Here is an 18166-nt window from a genome sequence, read left to right on the forward strand (position 1 = left end):
TTTCCATGTTAACCCTTAAACGCCTATTGAACGTATTAAACGTCGACGAAAATTGTCTGTCGGGTGCTTAATTGACGTATGCTATGTCGACGCAAAAAAGTTTTTTTTTAAATTCGTGGAAAAATAGTTATAGGCTTACTAGGCGAAAGCTTTTGAATTGCGCCCCTTGAGGGATGCTGGGAGTTCACGGGTCAAGCTGTTATTTTGTTTACAAGCGTTACCCAGGTGCGCATGTGCAATGCTTTCTTCTCGCACCAGCAAGCATCAGCGGCGCGTCGTCCTAGAGCGATCTTTTGCCGCAATCGTGTTTTGCCGAACTTTTGCGAGAGTTTGAGTATTTGTGGTGGTACAAGACTTACATAGAGATGTCTGAACGTCGAATGGAGCGCAAAAGGCGCGTTTGTTCTGATATGTAATACAAACAATGAGTCCTTTAACATATTGAATGTAATCAGCGGCAGCTGGAACCAGTCGTAAGCTTTGAACAAGGTGGTTAGGTATTTAAAAGCTTGTCCGATAGTTGGGGGTCCCACCCGACTGAGAGGTGAAGAATCACTTTGCTTGTTTACTTCATTAGGAAGCCATCCTTTCTTACTTTCCCTATTACTGAGTGCTTGTGCGAGTGAAAACTTGTAAGTACTTTGTGTTTTTTGTTATTATTGCTCGTGAATTATGTGACTATGGATTCCCACGAGCTGGAGAGACCCCCCGTCAATTGCAGATTGTGCCCTGGTGTGGAGGGACGTAGGTGTGGGGTCTTTAGGTGTCTCTTCGAGGTAGACCCTCATGATTTATGTACTCGGCGTAGAGGGCGTGAATGCTCTCGCACTGAGACTTATGATTTATGTGTATCGTGGTCAGGGGAGCAGTCGGAGCGATACGAGGGGAGGAAGATAGGCGTAACCCCCCCCCCCCCCCCCCCACCACCGACCTTTCCTTCCTCAGGTAAGCCTGCCGCGGGTGACGATCTCGGACAGGTCTGGTACTCGCTTGGGCTCCTGGGGACACAGTGTTCAAGGGCTGCTCTACCACCTGGCTGCGCGTGGATCCAATCCGGTCACCCATGGACCAGAGACGTTGACCACAACAACGGTGTCGATGCCGGGGTATGCTGCGCCTCCTCACCTGGTATATACGCAGCACGTGGCCATAGTGAATTTAAAAAAAAAAAAAAAAATTTCCTTCCCTTCGCGCCCGAAATCTCTGCTGCAAATCTCCAAAATGCTTGAGTCATATTGTCATAATATTTGCACCATTTCATATTAGCCGTTATATAGAGTTTTATATATGAAAATGTGTGCAATTTCATGTAGAATACAACATGAAATAATTCATGTTCGTAGCTTTTATAATTTTTGAAATATTTGCATGTAAATCATGATGCATAGAAAATATTCGACGTTCGGTCAACTTTGACTACCAAAATGATCGAAAAATGCATTTGTAAGTTAAAACTCTTACAGTCTAGTAATATTCAATTATTTACCTTCATTTTGAAACCTGGGAAGTTTCCAGCACAATATTTTGATTTATGGTGAATTTTTGAAAAAAAACTTTCCTTCCCTCTGCACACGGAATCTAGCACAGTATTTTGATTTGGGGTAAGTTTTTGAAGAAAAAAAAAAGTTTTTCCTTCCCTCCGTGTGCGGAATCTCTGCGGCAAATCTCCGAAATGCTTGAGTCACATTGTTGTAATATTTGCACCATTTCATATTAGCCGTTATATAGTTTTATACATGAAAATGTGTGCAATTTCATGTAGAATACAAAAAAAAAAATTCATGGTCATAGCTTTTATCATTTTTGAAATATTTGCATATAAATAATGATAAATAGAAAAAATTCTACGTTCAGTCAAATTTGACTTGACCAAAATGGTTGAAAAACGTAATTGTAAGCTAAAATTCTTACAATCTAGTAATATTCAATCATTTACCTTCATTTTGAAACAAATTGGAAGTCTCTAGCACAGTATTTCGATTTATGGTGAATTTTTGAAAAAACTTTCCTTTCCTCCGCGCGCGGAATCTCTGCCGCAAATCTCCAAAATGCCTGAGTCACATTGTCGTAATATTTGCACTGTTTCATATTAGCCGTTATATAGAGTTCTATATATGAAAATGTGTGCAATTTCATGTAAAATACAAAATAAAAATAATTCATGTTCGTAGCTATTATCATTTTTGAAATATTTGCTTATAAATCACGATAAATAGAAAAAATTCGACGTTTGGTCAACTTTGACTATACCCAAATGGTAAAAAAATGCAATTATAAGCTAAAAATCTTAGTCTAATAATATTTAATCATTTATCTTCATTTTGAAACAAATTGGAAGTCTGTAGCACAATATTTCGATTTATGGTGAAATTTTGAAAAAAAAGTTTTTCCTTCCCTCTGCGCGCGGAATCTCTGCCGCAAATCTTCGAAATACTTGAGTCACATTGTCGTAATATGTGCACCGTTTCAAATTAGCTGTTATATAGAGTTTTATGTATGAAAATTTTTGCAATTTTATGTAAATTAAAAAAAAAAAAAATTCATGGTCGTAGCTTTTATCATGTTAAATTGAAAAAATTCGACGTTTGGTCAACTTGGACTCGACCGAAATGGTCAAAAAACACAATTTTAAGGTAAAACTCTTACAGTCTAGTAATATTCAATCACTTACCTTCATTTTGAAACAAATTGGAAGTCTAGCACAGTATTTTGATTAATGGTGAATTTTGAAAAAAAACTTTCCTTCCCTCCGCACGGTATCTCCGCCGTAAATCTCCGAAATGCTTCAGTCACATTGTCGTAATATTTGCACCGTTTCATATTAGCCGTTATATAGAGTTTTATATATGAAAATGTGCGCAATTTTATATATAATACAAAAAAAAATAATTCATGGTTGTTGCTTTTATCATTTTCGAAATATTTGCATATAAATAACGGTAAATAAAAAAATGTTTACATTTGGTCAACTTTTAACTCGACCAAAATGGTAGAAAAACACAATTGTAAGCTAAAACTCTTACAGTCTAGTAATATTAAATAATTCACCTTCATTTTGAAACAAATTGGAAGTCTAGCACAGTATTTCGATTTATGGCGAATTTTTGAAAAACCTTTTCATTCCCTCCACGTGCGGTATCTCTGCCGCAAATCTCTGAAATGCTTGAGTCACATTGTTGTAATATTTGCACTGTTTTATATTAGCTGTTATATAGTTTTATATATGAAAATGCACGCAATTTCATGTAGTATATAACAAAAAATAATTCATGGTCGTAGCTTTTATCATTTTCGAAATATTTGCATATTAATACATAGATAAATAAAAAAAATTGACATTCGGTCAACTTTAACTCGACCGATATGGTTGAAAATTGCAATTGCAAGCTAAAAATCCTACAGGCTAGTAATATTCAATCAATTACCTTAATTTTGGAACAAGCTGGAAGTCACTAACACAATATTTTGATTTATGGTGAATTTAAAAAAAAAACATTGTTTTATGTCCGCGCGTTACGAATTCATGCATCATTTTTTAAAATTTTCTGTGTTACTTTGATCGTTTTACAATTTGTTATATATAAAAATGATCGCAATTTAGTCTACAATACCATAAAAAAATTAACTCATTGGCTTTAACCGTTTTGCTCTCAGCGCGATTTGTATAAAATTATATATGAAATTTTTTTCACACAATTCCAATATTTATATATGATAATGATATTTTTTTCATTTCTGATGGTTGCATACTAAACTTCAGGCAATGACAAAAAGAGAGCCAAAAATGAACTCTTAATCTTGAAAACTAAGTGTGGTATGATTTTATGAAAAAACATTTTTTCCGCTTCGTCGCTCACTCCCAAAACCCGCCGACATACGGGAGACGATTTCTGAAATACCGCTTAGGCATTTAAGGCTTAAAGGACCAAGGGTTTGTATTACGTGTCGGAACAAATCACAATTTGTCGTAAATTGTATTTTTCCTAACTATACAAATTTGAGGTCCTTTACACAATCCCACCTCATGCCACTCTGTTTTTGGGCCTAAAGCAAAGTGAAGTTTCACCTCCCAGTCGGGCGGGATTCCGACTATCGGACAAGCAGTTAACTAACAACCCACCATGTTCGAAAGCTTACGACCGGTTCCTGCTGGCGCTGATTACATTCCATACGTTAAAGGACCTCAAGTTTGCATAGTTAGGAAAAATACATTTGTTCATGAAACTTACCTGTTAGATATATATATAGCTGTATTTTCTGAAGTCCGACAGAATTTAGAAAACTTCCGACACGCAGTGGTCGGGGCCAGGTGTGGAGTACCCATTCCCGCCGCTGGGAGGCGGGTATCAGGAACCATTCCCATTTTCTATTCATAATTTTTCTGTCGCCGGTGCTGAAAACACCTGTTTTCAGTACCTCCGTCTTAGGATTTTGGAAACTTCATTGCCGCTAAGTATCCTAATTGTCTTTTGATTTATTTACTTGGATTTGTGGCTAGGCATACGCTATCTTAAATTGATTTGAATTTGATTCATTTTTGCATAAGATATCTGAATCTAGTTAGGCTAGTTTCAGAGGGTGTTGTCTGCAAAGATAGGGTGTGGCTACCGAAAGCTTTGGTAGATCCGCACTTGGTATGCACGAGGGGTTTGGGTCTTGCTTCTTTGTTGAGATTTGTCATGTAAGGAGTGTGAGACTTTGTCTATTCCGTAAGGAAGACGTATGATTCGTATGTACGCAATTAATCAGTAAACATGTCTAATTCCGTAAGGAAAAAGTATGATTCGTATGTACGCAATTAATCAGTAAACAAAAGTCAGGGTAGTGAACCTGCTAACCTTCCTGTAGACTTTATTTTGCCTAACCCTATAGTATGGCCTACGGGTTATGAATATGTCTGCGAGAGGTGATCGCTCTCCTTCATTGTTGTGAAGAGTGCTACTTCTGTTATTGTTACTCCTAACCCTGTAATGTTGCCTTCGGGCCCTAAAACAGTGTCTGTAGAGGTTATTGCCCTTTTCTCTTATACTCTTTCGATTCGTAACTTAGAATCGAAAGTGCTTGCTTTAGAGAGCAATAGTGAAGTGGCTAAGTGCAGTGATAGTGCCCCTTGTGTAGTGGAGGGTGCGTCAGATCGGCCTTATAACGCCTCTAGGTCTAGACCTCTGTCGGACTCCCAGGACCACAGGGAGAGGGCATGTCGAAAGCCGAAGGAGGAGGGTTACGAGGAACCCCCACCGATCTGGCGTGCCTTCGGCAGTTTCTGATGAAAATCCCCAGACTGCAAAGTTCGTGCACGTGCACGAATCCTGAAGGATTGCTTCTCGTCCTCTGAGGCGTCCTCCCCGCGCAAGGGTTGGAGCTCTCGGAAGGACTCGCGCCCTCTAAGAAGCTTTAGAAGAGGACGCTTCAGTCCTCTCTCTCGTCAGGAGGGAACGTCAGATCCGCCCCATAACGCCTCTAGGCCTGGACCTCTGTCGGACTCCCAGGACTAGGGAGAGGGCATGTCGAAAGCCGAAGGAGGTTTACGGGGAACCCACATCGATCTGGCGTCCCTTCGGTAGGACCTGTTGACGTTTCCCAGGCTGCGGAAGATCGTGCACGTGCACGAATCTCGAAGGACTCGCGCCCTCTAAATAGAAGTTTTATAGAAGAGGACGCTTCACGTCCCCTCACTCTCTCGTTATGCGTTTCAGTGAGAAGTAAGAAGGCGAACGTCGCCTGATCACGTGTACGTCTTTCCACCGAGAAATATGAAAAAGAAGGCAGTTTCTCTCGCTTGTTTTGACGCCTGTCAGGAGCGTGACGCTTTTCTGCACGCTTCTTTTGACGCTCGGCTTGAACGGGACGCTCGGATGGACGCCAGGCGCGTGCCAGTGGACGCCGAGCGTCCTCGCCAGTGGACGCCGAGTCGCGCGCCAGGACGCCGAGCGTCCTCGCAAAGCAAATGGTACGCCGAGCGCGCGCCAGCGCACACCAGGTTTGTCTCCTGGCTGAACGTTTCTGTTGAACTCTTCAGACTTCAAGCTCTTGTTTAAGATTTGAGCCTCAAGAATGTGAAGTAAGCAGTGCTTCGGAGGAAGCTTAAAGTGAACAGACAACTTCTTCGTCTTCGAAACCCAGCAAGGACCTCGGTTCGTGAATTCAAGAGGTCTCTGTCAATATTATATTGCTTTTCGCAAAGGTGGATGGAGTTAAGGAAAGCTCAAGGGAAGATCTCGTTTTCTCTACCGCAGTCAAGACTTTGCGATAAGGCAGTTACGGGTTATGTAAAGGCTCGACGTCTCGGCGACGTTCAGTAGGATTCTTGCAAAGGCATTCATCAAAAGGACGCTCTTCAGGAAAGCGCAAGACAGGACTTCCTTTGCCACCTTTGCCATACTGCCAATAAATTTTAAGCTTTAGCAGGCATTAGTTGTGATACGGGAGAGGAAGCTGGTTGGAGAGTTTCTTCCTCTTCCCAGGATAATTTTGCAAGCTTTTTAGCCCATCTGAAAGGGTTTTTCAGATGATAGATTTTGTTAGTTTCTAGTCGGGACTACGCTGCCGAATTGAACATCGTCGTTCTACCTGCTGTAAGCCCTGTCTCTTAACAGGATTCTTGCCCCTTTCTCGTTTGAGACGGGAATTGGAAAATAAAATGCTCGACTTCCTGGATTACGTTTTGTCAATTCAGTGACTTTCCCCCATTGACAATATTCTATCGTTTTGTCAAGTAAGTGGTATCCCCTCATTGACAAAATATCTCTTTGTCCCGTAAATGGGTTAGTTCTCATTGACAAGCATCTCTTTAACTTGATATTACGTAAGCGAATAAGCTCTTATTGACAAGATTCGGAAGAGCTCTCATTCGTCATTCGCAGACTCGTACAAGAAATAGACTTGTAGACTACGTCAATGAACGCTTAGGTCCAATAACATAAGAAGCTTGAGCTGTCTGCTTCGATTCTCTAAGTTTTGTTCATGAAACTTGCCTGTCAGATATGTATGTAGCTGTATTTCCGAATTCAGCTATATATATGTCTGCCAGGTAAGTATGAACAAACTTTATTGTGATATAATATATTTTGCCTTGCGTTATTTTACTACTGTTGGTTCAAGTCATACACGCTTGCTGTAGTTACCTCTTCGGATGGCAATCCGAGAGGTCTATTGTCTATTATTTTAAGGACATTTAATAGTTACTCCCTGCAGCCTTCCAGGAGTTTCCGATTTATCTTTTACCGTTGTATGGTAGTGTTCTGACGACACAAACGCATCTATATATTTAGCGTTTTCTGTTTCGCTTAAATATACCAGACTTGAGAGTCTCTTTTTGCTAAAAAAATAACGGACCTATTTCTTCGTAGAATAGGGTAGCTGGCAACCCAGACATAAAGTTAAGAGACTACGTTCGTAAGCTGCTGGCTGCTGCTGTGTCTGACTGTCCAAGTACCAACCGAGCCAGTAACAGATCATGCGCTGTAGGTTACGTCTCTCTCTCCTGCGGGATTGACTGACTAACCGTATCTCTGTGCTGGCGGTTACGTCTCTCCTGCGGGATTGACTGACTAACTGTATCTCTGTCCTACAATCACGGACTTTAGCCTAAGATTGAGGGGATTTCTTACGTGAATGAATAAACGTTGCATTCGTTTTGCCTTACTATGTTCAACAGAGTTATCTCAATCCTTTCGGTGCTCGTTACCGCACGGTATAGAACTACGAGTCTACCGCAACATTGCACGTTTTTATGCTCTCCTGCTTAGGCAAAGCGCAGCCTTATATGGGAAGTAAAGCATACTCGGGAGGGAATGGATGAGCTTGCTGGGGACCATTTCCTTCCTGAAGAAGTTTGTTTCCCCGAATAGACTGCAATTCAGACCACAGTTTTTTCCTACCGGGAACTGAAAATTATTCAAGATCTAGGAATTATTCTGAACATCTCTCGTGCGTCATGATAGAAAGAAGGTGCCGGACATCTGGATAGTGTTTCAGATGTCCTGGATCTTAATCTGAAAGAAGTAAATGCAATTCGGTCGTCCCTCCAGTCCTCGAAACGAGTTTTGGAACCAGTGGTCCACATCAACTCTGATATTCCACAGCTCTCTCATATCTTAAGAAGTACTTCTCTCGGTCCCTGCTCGAGTTTACGAGAAAGAGCCTATTATAACAACAGGCGTAGAATGTAACGATCCTCTAGAGGTTCGTTACAGGATTGCAAAAGTCCGTACGAATCGTCTCGATCGACGGCAGCAACTTTTGACTTCCGAGTGGAATCTTTCTTTAGAAGTATGTTGAGAGTTGTGGAGAGACTTTAGGGACGCCCTTTCATTCTTCTCTTCGATATGTTGAGGACGAAGAGGCTTCTTCTTCTCTGCTCCCTTTTTCTCGATCCGGGATCGGTACCATTAAACGCCATCCTATGATATTGAACGGGGATGGATGTTTAGTCTCTTTCCCCTTTTTCAATCGCTTAGTAAATGTAATGAGGATTTATGACGTCACAGGAGCGCAATGACGCGGATCGCCCCATGTTGGCCTTCAGGATCCTGGATTCACAGAGGCCACATCCTTCCTAGTTCACTTTCCAAGGACCTTTTCCGAGAGAGTCGGTCTACTCTAACTCGAAAGGTACCTATAACCTCTCCGCTCTGAGTCTGACAACGTTCAGACTATCGAGATGTTGACAGGAATAAGATTACCGTCTTCCATTTCCGTCTGAAGAATGGGATAAGCTGGCAGTCACAACTATTAAAGAATACGCAAATATGTTGTTGACGGCTTTTGGGCTCAGAGATTTGCGTCTGTCAAACAACAGGCCCTTCACGATCTTTGAGTTCTGTGGAATCTCGAAACTCGCTCACCATCTACTTTTTGTCTCACCTGTTTTCTCGGAGTCAGACACTCGTGCGAGATCAGGCGACATATAGTAGCCCTGAGTTCTTGTTGACAAGTCGGTTGCGTTTATACACCCCGATGATCGTGTAACATGAGACCAGGTTGGACTGTCAGGCATTCTTCCTTCGGGACTGAATCGCCTTTTTGCTCCTTGCTCCTTTCTCCTGGCACCAGAAGCTCGAGTCAGGAGTTGATTCGCTGACGACGTTGGGTTGCGTTGATACACCCCCCAAGGTTTGCTTAGATTGAATCGCCCAGCAGTCCAGACACTCATCCTTCAGCGAAGAATAGTGCCTTATGGTCTTCAGGGTACAGCCTTGCTGTCCTTGATTCGTCTGACTGGTCAACTGGTCGGTCACCTGACTTTAGTACAGACGGACTGACTGTGCATGTCCAGATCGAAGCTTTCAATATGGAACTTAGACGTAGTTTGAAGTTCTTGATGTCAAAGCATTCGAACCTCTCCTACCTGTTAACTTCTTGCATGTGATCAGGAAGGCCTTCTTCTAACCACCCTAGATACGACAAAGAGGGTTAGTGAGATTTTAAGCCATCGTCACAAGTTTTGGCTTTAGAGAACACAAGGCGGTGTGCTCTCTAAGCCTTTCGTTGTGGCCTAAGAATGGAAACCCGTTTTGTCCTTGGGCCAGAGCTTGGAAGCAAGGTTGGCACAAGTTAGTGGGCAGGATCCAGAGAGAGTCCTGTGCCCTGTCAGGTCTCTCAAGTTTTATCTACATAAAACTCAAGAAAGTCGAAGTCATTCGGGCAATCTGCAGTGTTCCGAAAAAGACCAGACGTTGCCCATATCGAAGAACACCCTGGCTTTAGTGTTAAGGAGTTCTTTCAAAAATGCTCCTTCATTGTGTTTGCACAAAGATTTGAAATCTTTTTATCTGAATGCTCACGAGGTGAGGGCGCGGCCTCGGAAGCATTTCAACGGAGCATGGCACTCAGCAACATCCTGAGTACCATGTTTTAGCGAAGCAACTCTGTGTTCACTTCACACTCCCTGCGAGATGTGAAGATGGCATATGAGATCTGCTGCTCGCTAGGGCCATACGTGTCTGCAGACACAATCTTGGGGGCAAGAAGTACCACTCATCCTATCCTGTAGAAAATGGTTAGGAAGAGCTCTTAATTTAGTTGTTGAGTCGCCGACAACGGCGACTTCTTAACTCTTAAGCCTTAGTTAACACACCTTAACTTTGGCTAGGTTGGTCAGGTGGTGATATATATATTTATATATATATATTTATTTTACTTCTTAGCCCTCATGGTATGGTCAATATGGTCTAGTCACATTGTGGTCACGCCCCCGTTGACAGATCATCTGGAGTGCACCAGCTTTATAGGTCTCTACCTCGCTGGCAACTCTAGTAAAGCAGAAGCAGACTTGGGTGACAGTAATCACGAAGTCGGCTATGCTAACAGGTGGAACCAAGATGTAAATCATCTGCATGCATTTGTTTCCCAAAATCCTTCTATTCTGTCCCTTCCCACCTCCAACGGTGGGATTCAGCTATATATATATCTGACAGGTAAGTTTCATGAACAAAATGATATTGTTATGATACAATAAAGTTTGTTCATACTTACCTGGCAGATATATATATAGCTGTATTTTCTGAAGTCCGACAGAATTTAAAAAACTTCCGACACACGCAGTGGTCGGCCAGGTGGTTAGTACCCATTCCCGCCGCTGGGAGGCGGGTATCAGGAACCATTCCCATTTTCTATTCATAATTTTTATTTCCACTGTCCCCTGAGGGGAGGTGGGTGGGTACTTGATTATATATATCTGCCAGGTAAGTATGAACAAACTTTATTGTATCATAACAATATCATATTTACGACAAATTGTGATGTTACAAATGCGTACAAATATTGGTTTCTGTAAAACTATACAAAAGAAATAAACATACAGTGGATTCGCGGATTTCTCTCGGAAACGTTTCCCCACATTATTTGCGGAAATTTCGCACATTCGCGGTATTTTTCTATGAGAAATATCCACAAATTCCTGTTTTTTTATAACAATTTAATCATAAAATGCACTTTTTGTGATAAAACTATTAAAAAAACCAAGTATTAACATTTTTAGTGGGTTTTTCTTGTTTTAACTAACCAAATAGGCTTATTTTAGCGTTGTTATAGGAGTTCCAACTCTTCGCGGGTTGTAACTATTCATAAGGGGGTCTGGTACGCATCCCCTGCGAATACGGGGGGAACCACTGTACTTGTTACAAATGCGTAAAAATCTCTCTTATCTCAGTGCGAGAGAGAGCAAAAGTAAGACTCATACACAATTGGAAGTATGTACATAAAGCATCCGAGCTTCAAGCTGTGTGATTGGCTGCTTTCAACCCATCCAGCCAATAGTGTGTTGTCCAGGAGACAGAACCAAGTTATGTTTACATCGGTAAAACAATTAATAAATGTGTGGACAGTTTTTTCATACTGTGCATATTACAGTGATAATAGATCAACTTAGGGATTTTACTTGAACATTCCATTGATATTTTGCAGTGTTTACATCAATGTTATTTGAAAATTAGTAAATGATTTTATGAAAAATTTATTTAGTCATTAAAATAATGTGAAAATACAGTAATTAGTAAATATTGCTATATGAAAAAATCTACAAATGAGTGAATTTTCCACAATATATTTGGAGATATGTTCCACAAAAGAATCTGAATACCGAACCGTGGTATAGTGGCGTGTTGACTGTACTGTAAATCAAATGTGGCATAAGTAAGGAATCTTTAGAGAGATAGGTATATGCACAAATAAGTGTATAATTTTTTTTAATAATGTAAACCTCTCAGGATTCAGCTTTGGATTCTACAAGTCTGCAAAGTCTCCAGTTACTCCAGTGAGGCAAGTGAGCAACCCAAAGCCAGTAAAGTACCGTCTCAATAAATATCACAAGGACAATATCAATAAAGGAGTAAGCCATAAGATAAAGAAGCCCAAAACCAAGTCTAAAGAGCTGAAAAAGGTATGTCAGTTTTTTAACAAGATTGTAATATTGAAAAATTAGTACTATCTAATTATGGCAGTGACCTATTAGTACTGTATACTGTAGTAGGGAGAATCTGCAGCTTTCAAGGAAATTCTTGAAAAATTTTATTGTTTCCAAGTTTTCTAATGAAGTTATTTTATACTTTTTTTACCAAAAGTCAGTTTTAGTATTCTATTTAAAGTATATTTGCTTGTATGTATAAAGTCACAGACCGTTGCCATATATGTGGATACACCTTTGGCATGATTTGGTCATTGAAGCTTGTTAACAAAATAGGTAACTTGATAAATAGGTTGGGGTGTGGGTGGGGTACCACCTTCTTAATTGACTATTACATTTTTCTTTAGGTTGTCATTTAGTCCATACATCTCCATTGCTGGTGTGGTCATGGAACTTGACATGGTTGTGAAGCATGTTATTTTGGAGGTCTTGGAAGATCCACTCTTCCTTGTGGATTTTATTACCAAATACTACCTTTTGTCTTGCTTTTAGGGGCATCTTCTAAGATCCAGAGAAGGTGAATGCAGAGGCACAGCCTGTTATGACCTCTTTGCTAACCTTGCAACTTGGTCTTGTTATCCATGGGATGGAAGTGCTTGTGCACTCAACCCTCCATTATTATTAGTAGCCTTGCTTCTCTCTCCCATCTTAGGGCTTTGGGAATGGAGCAATGTTGAGGTCTATTATGAGTAACAAAGAATCCATGGTTGTAGGAGAAACTGCCTCCTTCATCCTCCATAAACGGTGATCTCATTGTCACCGCTCATGGCACAGACTCCAGTGTGAAGATGGGGTCACACATTTATGTATCACGACGGTGTATGCCCATGTATGTGGATTGTGGGCATCTTTGCGGTGAAATGACCTTGAACAGCTGGGAAACAGGACACGGTCTGATGGACGTAAAGCCAGCACCGTACATTGCGCTGCATATGTATGTGCAACACAAGCATGATGTGATGCCTACCGGTACTGGCCCGGCGAAGTCCTACACAACCCCAAGGTTTTGCGTTGCAAGGGACGGCGCACTGACGTACGTACGCCAAGAGTGTAACATTCTAGTATATTGTTGACTTACGTCAACTTCACGTCTGTACCATGCCCAACGTTGTGGGGCTGTAGGGCACAAAAAGGCCGGCCTGTAAACAGAGCTTGCAGTTCCCCTTGTCAACTCTATGCAGTAAGAAGCTTTGCCCCTGTTCTGAATCATCATGGATTAAACAAAACAGCAGCCTTAGGAACTTAGATAACAACTTTTGAAATGAGATTAATTTGCAGCCACACAAAACTAATAAAATAAAAATGCATTACAAGAGCCCCAGATTAACCCTAGAGCACTTAATGTGCACCAAAACACACATCAGTTACACTTAAGTAAAATATGAAGCTATTTCAACTCAAAAACTACACAATGAAAAGGATATGAACTTAAAAATAGAAAATAACAAAAATTGACACAGAGAGAGGCTTCAATGAGTACCAGATATAAAATAACCAGAATTATAAAGATACATAGAAAATACTTAACAGAAAATATAAATATATACTTAAAAAGATACTTAACATTTAAAATATAAATATATACATTATATACACTATAAGTTCTTGATGAAGCTCGAGGATGGAAGAGAGAGAGAGAGATGTAAAAGCACCAAGTATCAGTGTTCCCCTCTCTTCTCTCTCTCTCTCTCTCTCTCTTCGTCTCTCTCTCTCTCTCTCTCTCTCTCTCTCTCTCTCTCTCTCTCTCTCTCTCTCTCTCTCTTTTTTTCTTCTCAGATGTAGTTTTGTAGTTTGTGTTGAAAAATTTTGCTTTTGTCCTTTGTGTATATTTTGGTCATATATTATTTTTTCGTGAGTTTGTTTTTTCATTTCACATGTTTAGACTCTGATGTTTGTTTGCTACTTTCAAAGTGAATACAAAAAAATTCTTTATTTAAAATGATTTATTGTATTGAGGTAGTTTTGTGAGTTTTTAAATGGCACTGCTGACCTGAAGGCGCCGACCTGACCTTTTTTTCATGCCGCGCTACAGTGTTGCCATGTCGTACAGGGTTGTAAACATGTGAGTCAGTTTCCCCGTAGGCCACCGCGCAATGGGGAGGCGCACATGCTTCGTGGCGAGAAGAAAACCGTGGTGGCGAACAGTGCTGTTGAGCCCAACACCTACCCCGTTGCAGTTGCCGTGGGTCCCACTTGCAATGACATTTGGCGTGACCACCCACGACTTGATTTGAACATTTCAAAACAGGAGTGGCCTATGGCGCTCCCCTGGGTGGTGCACAGCGTCCGGCCAACCCGTCGCCGTACGTCCACGATTTTATGTATGTTTTACGGAACATTTATGGTTTACTGACGTAAGCTGTTGCCAACTACCAATTTCCGCTCATGCGTGGGCGTGCATGCGTGATACGTGAATGTGTGACCTTAGCGTGACAGGTTTATTTTAAACAAACATTCTTTCAGGTAAGTTTTTCCTCCCAGACATGCTCAAGAATCTGGGTTAACATTAAACGTACAAGCCTGATTCTGCAAAAAAGAAAAGTATATTTTAATGATTGCCCACTCAGCTGTATCTGTTCTACTTGAGAGTCGAATGTTCTTTAGTTCCTTTCCTTTGGTCATAACTTTGTGAGGTTTTCAGCAGGATTCAGTTGTCTCTTTGTGAAGGGTATACACTGTCCCTCTTCCTGGGGAATTCAGCAGAGAACTAAGGTTTTCAGCAGGATTCAGTTGTCTCTTTGTGAAGGTTATACACTGTCCCTCTTCCTGGGGAATTCAGCAGAGAACTATTGGCTCTTCATGTTCGGTATACTCTCAGGTTTTAGTGCCTCTATTTATCTTTTGTAGTGTTGGACACTTCCATTCCTTTCTTTAACCAGGATGTGGGCAATACAGGCAGACCTTGGTCATTGGCGATCTGGTTTTACAATGCTTGTCTGGTGACAATGATAACTGAATTTTTGGTGATGAACCTCAAGTTTGTTGCCGAGTGACCGAGAGAGATTCCGCCTTAGCACAGCCTTCTTCACCGGTCTTGTGAAGAGGCCACCATTCAGTAGTATCCTTATCTCTTCATGTCTGGAGTCTGTCAAGTTTCTCTTTTGAGCTGGAAATCTTTCTTGTGGAGCAGGAACTCAGATGTCAGGCTAGTACTTCAGAGGATCTTCATCAGCCCTATACATTACGAGCTGTCTGCTGCTGTGGTTGTTGTCATCAAAAAGAATTTCTCTGAACTCTGTTCCTGTTCATTAGACAAGAACTAACAGATATTTGTCAGAACAGGAAATTCATTCTGATGGTACTGGTGAGGGGTTACAGGGCTGACTTGTGGTTAGTTCTCTTAAGGATGTGGACATTATTTGCCCTGAGGATTCTCAATGTGGTTCAAGTGCTTTGAGCAATTTTGTTTGCCTAGGAAACTCAAACCTCCTATGTGGGACCTTACATTGGTACTGAGCAGTCTCACTCAAGCTCCTTCAAGCACATCTGTCAATCATTTTAAAGGAAACTGACTTTGGAAACAGTTTTCCTGTTGACCTTGGCTTCCTTGGAAGAGTTGGAGAACTTCAGTCAGGCTTGTGACATGGACTCACAATGTTTTGGGGTCAGTAGCTTTCGAATTGTCCTGGAATTTGTGGCCAAAAACCAGATACCCACGGTTCACGATGACAATTTTGCTTCCTTTTCTGTTCTGTACATTGTGAAGTTTATCAGTAACCTTTAAGAGTTTTTGTTTTGACCTGTCAAAGCACTGTGTTATCATCTGAGGGTCACGTCACCAAGAGTTTAGGTGTCGTAGACTTTTAGCACAAGCCAGGTCAAGAAAGAGGTGTCCTAGAATACCCTTTCGTTCAACTACATGAGGTGATTAGGCAAGCCTACTCCTTATTGTCAAGTTCTGTCACCAATTAGGTGCATGCAGAAGTGCATGACATCAGAGGATTGGTTCTTCCCTGGCATTTTAGAATAACTTATCTGTCCTTAGGATTTTGAATGCTGGTTCCTGACTGCATCAAACCACTTTCACATTCTTCTACCTGAAGAGGTGTTGCCCACAGATCCTTGGATACTTTTTCCTTGGGTCCATTGGTGCCTGTTCAACAAGTGTGACTCATCCAGTGCCCCTGGCAGGACAGTTTGTTTCTTGCTTAAGACGATTGTGTGGAGTAGGGAAGGAGTAAGATGACTGGTCTCCTTTCTTTCCCATTTATCCTTTCTTCATACCTATGGGTGGTTTGAAGAATAGTCATCACACACTGGAACGGGCTTGATACAGGTGAGCGTTGCAGCCATACTGTTACAGCACTTTTAATGTCCCATGCAACATGCAAATCTGCTCTTCAGTAGCTTCAACTCCTCTCTCCGGCAAGGGGAGTGAGGAGTGGTGACAAACCTGTTTCTTGTGTCTAACATGGTTTGTTGCCAGAACAGATATACATAGTTCTTTTTGACTTCCATGTATACAATGAATCTGGACATGTTTCGTTGTATTTAACTCGGTGGATTGAGTGGTAGATATCCACACATCTAACATCTCAAAGGCTTAGGTCCTCTTCTTTAGAATTCTTATATTTCTAAGAAGAATGATCAGGTGTGCTGAACCTCCAGTCAGTTCAGGATTCTCATACCTTTCTCCAAGTCTGAGTCTGTCCTGTTGTTAAAACCAAAGATTTGTTCTGCATATGAACAAATGACATTTTTAATTAATTTTGTATTTTCCATAGTTAACAAACCTGAAGTCTTAACATCGACTGTCCACTCTTGCCACCCCACCCCTATTATGTTTCATCCTGGGTTGGAAGAAAGAATAATGCGTCACTGGATTCAGGAGCGGTCTCTGGACTACTCCACCTCAACTACGTATCGGATGCCAGATGCTGCAGATTCCTTGCATTTACAATCATTGATTGTTTTTAACCGGTTTCCAGCTGGCACCATAAGATTTATCCTATTGTTAACACCTCAGGTTTGTTAGCTATGAAAAATACAAATGAAAAATTGTCATTTTTAGATTTGTTTTTTTTCTGTATAGCTGTTTTAAGTATTTTAGTAGGCTGTTAGGGTACCATTCTTTGATAGATAAAGTCAATAATGAATATTATTAATAAAAGTTTAAGTTATGTATAAAGGTGTGCATTTTTGGACTGGATTATATACTGTAAGTAAATTCATTGTTTAAAGTTGTATGTTTGTTAGTTACTCTGGATTTAACTTTTGATTTTGCACATTATTGTTTGACATACAAAAAGAATCAATACTGGAGCCATCTGTCACATTCTCATATTCATGAGAATATTAATGTCAAAAGCAAAGAAGTAACATAGCTTATTGCAAATAATGCTACTGTTTATTAAAAATTTATTTTGTTTATTCTTCACACATCAACATGGTTAGGTTCCAAAAACTAAGTCATTACCCAAAGCAGTCAGCATTAACCAAATTTAGGATAGCTTAAGATTTTGTTTGAGACTTTACTTTAGATTACTATATCAAATTTCTCATACAATCTTTCAACTCTTAAGAGCTGGGCAAAATAAAAAAAACATGCCGCACCCCAGGCTTGGGAAACTTTGAGGTTGACCAATATAAGAAAAAAAACATTGATGGAAAGAGGAAGATATGCAAATGCACATGATGTAAGAAGAAAAATCTAAAAATTTTCTCTACCTTCCACTTGTGGGGGACCTCTTTTACAGGACAATCGTAAATTTTACCAAATTATACATGTTTTTATTGATAAGTTGTTTAATTTTATTTTATATAATTATAATTACAGCTCATGCAATATCAAAGCAGATAAGAACTAAAATCATTAAAAAATTCTGAACATATTTGTTTTAAAATATTTACGTAAATTTACCGAGATCGAAGATGCAGTAACATTTTTGGATTATGCATGTTTTTCTAATATTTCTTTGCACTTTTCTTTGTAAAATTACAATTATAACTTGCCATATTGTCATAAAAGATAACTAAAACCAACAGCAACCCCTAGGTATATTTATGAGCAAATAAATAAAAAGGACACCATGAGCCGCCTACTTCGTTGATCTGAGCCAGTGTAAAATTGCCATTTGTGAATTTATGGGGTATAGAAGTATAATGAAATCTGATTCCTCCAAATCGATGGCGTGTGATACTGATGCTCACTATGAGTGAATCCATCCACCACCCCAAACCTGTTATTGCTACCCATATGAGGCTGTCTGTCCATTAAGGGTTAAGAAATGGATTTTTTATAACATCATCATGCGGTATATG

The 18166-nt window shown here is 40.4% G+C and overlaps 1 protein-coding gene across 2 annotated transcripts in view; it reads left to right on the plus strand.

Moving 5' to 3' along the window:
• The window catches only part of LOC135218265 (N-acetyltransferase ESCO2-like), a 145951-nt gene that overhangs the window by 22659 nt on the left and 105126 nt on the right, over positions 1-18166 (plus strand). For both annotated transcript variants that reach the window (XM_064254438.1, XM_064254440.1), the window contains one exon: positions 11709-11881. In XM_064254438.1, coding sequence (XP_064110508.1) covers positions 11709-11881 — 173 coding nt within the window. The remainder of the gene's footprint in view (positions 1-11708; positions 11882-18166) is intronic.

Source organism: Macrobrachium nipponense, chromosome 9, assembly GCF_015104395.2.
Source record: "Macrobrachium nipponense isolate FS-2020 chromosome 9, ASM1510439v2, whole genome shotgun sequence".
NCBI classification, from domain to species: domain Eukaryota; kingdom Metazoa; phylum Arthropoda; class Malacostraca; order Decapoda; family Palaemonidae; genus Macrobrachium; species Macrobrachium nipponense.